Raw genomic sequence first — 1,592 nt, 5'->3', positions numbered from 1 at the left:
GCAGCAGCAGCAGCAGCAGCAGCAGCAGCTGAACAGCAACACCTCGTATTTCTGCAGCAACAGCAGAATCGGAGGCAGCAACAGCTGCAGCAGCAAACGAAGCACCAGCAGCAGCAGCACCACCAACACCAACACCAGCAGCAGCAGCAACAGCAGCAGCAACAGCAGCAGCAGCAGCAGCAGCAGCAGCAGCAGTACCCTGGTGTATCGATAAGATTAAATGCAAATTGACGCCAAGGGAAACGAGAAGCAGCAGCTTGTATTGTAATACCCCTTTCTCTCTCCTGAAACCACAAACCCTAAACCCTAAACCCTAAACCCTAAACCCTAAACCCTAAACCCTAAACCCTAAACACGCCATAGAAGCTCGCCCCCCGCCCACTAACGCAGAAGCAGCACAGTAACAGCAGTTATATTTGCTGCTTCTGCTGCTGTTGTTTCTGCTGCTGCTGCTGCACTTGCTGCTGCTGCTGCTGCTGCTGCTGCCATTTGGTCCGTTGGCCGGGGGTTTAGGGTTTAGGGTTTAGGGTTTAGGGTGTATTGTCAAGGGTTTGGGTTTAGGGTTTATTGTGAAGGGTTTAGCGTCTGCTTTCAAGGGTTTACGCTTTACGTTTCAGGGTTTATTGTTTAGGGTTTAGGGTTTATTGTTTAGGGTTTAGGGTTTATTGTGAAGGGTTTAGGGTTTATTGTGAAGGGTTTAGGGTTCTTTGAGAAAGGCTGAGGGTTTAGGGTTTAGGGTTTAGGGTTGTTTGTGAAGAGCTGAGGGTTTAGGGTTTAGGGTTGTTTGTGAAAGGTTGAGGGTTTAGGGTTTAGGGTGTATTGTTTAGGGTTTAGGGTTCTTTGAGAAAGGCTGAGGGTTTAGGGTTTAGGGTTTAGGGTTTAGGGTTTATACCTGCTGTAGAAAGTCAAGAGCTGTGGTGCCTTCATCTACGTTTCCTTTTGCTGCTAGCTGCTGCGACAGCAGCAGCAAGCTCTCTCCTGTTGTTGTCTTTCCTGCATCTATGTGAGCCATCAGTGATATATTTCGTATTCTTGCTGCTGCTGCTGCTGCTGCTGCTGCTGCTGCTGCTGCTGGTGCTGCTGGTGCTGGTGCTGCTGCTGCTGGTGATGGTGCTGGTGATGGGCTGGGTGCTGCTGCTGCTGCTGCTGCTGCAGTTGAGTGGTTGTGCACACAGCGACGGGTTGCAGCAGCAAACGGATCAGCTGCTGCTGTTGCTGCTGTTGCTGCTGCTGCTGCTGCTGCTGCTGCTGCTGCTGTTGGGGTTTGTTTGGTGGTGATGCACCTCGCAGCTTGCTGCTGCCACGGCGTCAGCTGCCTATACACCTCAACACCCCCGGACAAACAGCAGCAGCAGCAGCAGCAGCAGCTATTGAAGCTGCTGCTGCTGCTGCTGCTGCTGCTGCTGCGAATGCGGATAAGTGCATGGCGCCGAGGGAGAGGAGCGGCAGCAGCAGCAGTTGCTGCTGCTGCTGCTGCAACTGGAGCAGGACCTGCTGCTGCTGCTGCTGCTGTTGCTGTTGCTGCTGTGAACACGGTTCGTGCTGCTGCTGCAGCATCTGCTGCAGCAGCAGCTGCTGCTGCCTTTGCTAGG

At 53.0% G+C, this 1,592-nt stretch overlaps 2 protein-coding genes across 2 annotated transcripts in view; one reads left to right on the top strand and one right to left on the bottom strand.

The window, feature by feature from the left end:
* The window catches only part of EMH_0012720 (elongation factor Tu GTP-binding domain-containing protein, putative), a gene marked incomplete at both ends in the record, with an annotated part of 7,292 nt that extends 6,803 nt beyond the window's left edge, over window positions 1-489 (bottom strand). The window contains 2 exons of the mRNA XM_013499610.1: window positions 199-284; window positions 406-489. Of these exons, the coding sequence (XP_013355064.1) occupies window positions 199-284; window positions 406-489 (170 nt within the window). The remainder of the gene's footprint in view (window positions 1-198; window positions 285-405) is intronic.
* Window positions 490-1,277: 788 nt separating this feature from the next.
* EMH_0012710 (uncharacterized protein) overlaps window positions 1,278-1,592 on the top strand; it is a gene marked incomplete at both ends in the record, with an annotated part of 7,169 nt that continues 6,854 nt past the window's right edge. Inside the window, one exon of the mRNA XM_013499609.1 lies at window positions 1,278-1,535. Coding sequence (XP_013355063.1) covers window positions 1,278-1,535 — 258 coding nt within the window. The remainder of the gene's footprint in view (window positions 1,536-1,592) is intronic.

The sequence above is a fragment of the Eimeria mitis genome, genomic scaffold (genome assembly GCF_000499745.2).
Source record: "Eimeria mitis Houghton genomic scaffold, Emh_scaff449, whole genome shotgun sequence".
Lineage (NCBI taxonomy): Eukaryota > Apicomplexa > Conoidasida > Eucoccidiorida > Eimeriidae > Eimeria > Eimeria mitis.
Note: the sequence above shows the minus strand (reverse complement) of the source record. Positions and strands in the feature narration are given on the sequence as shown.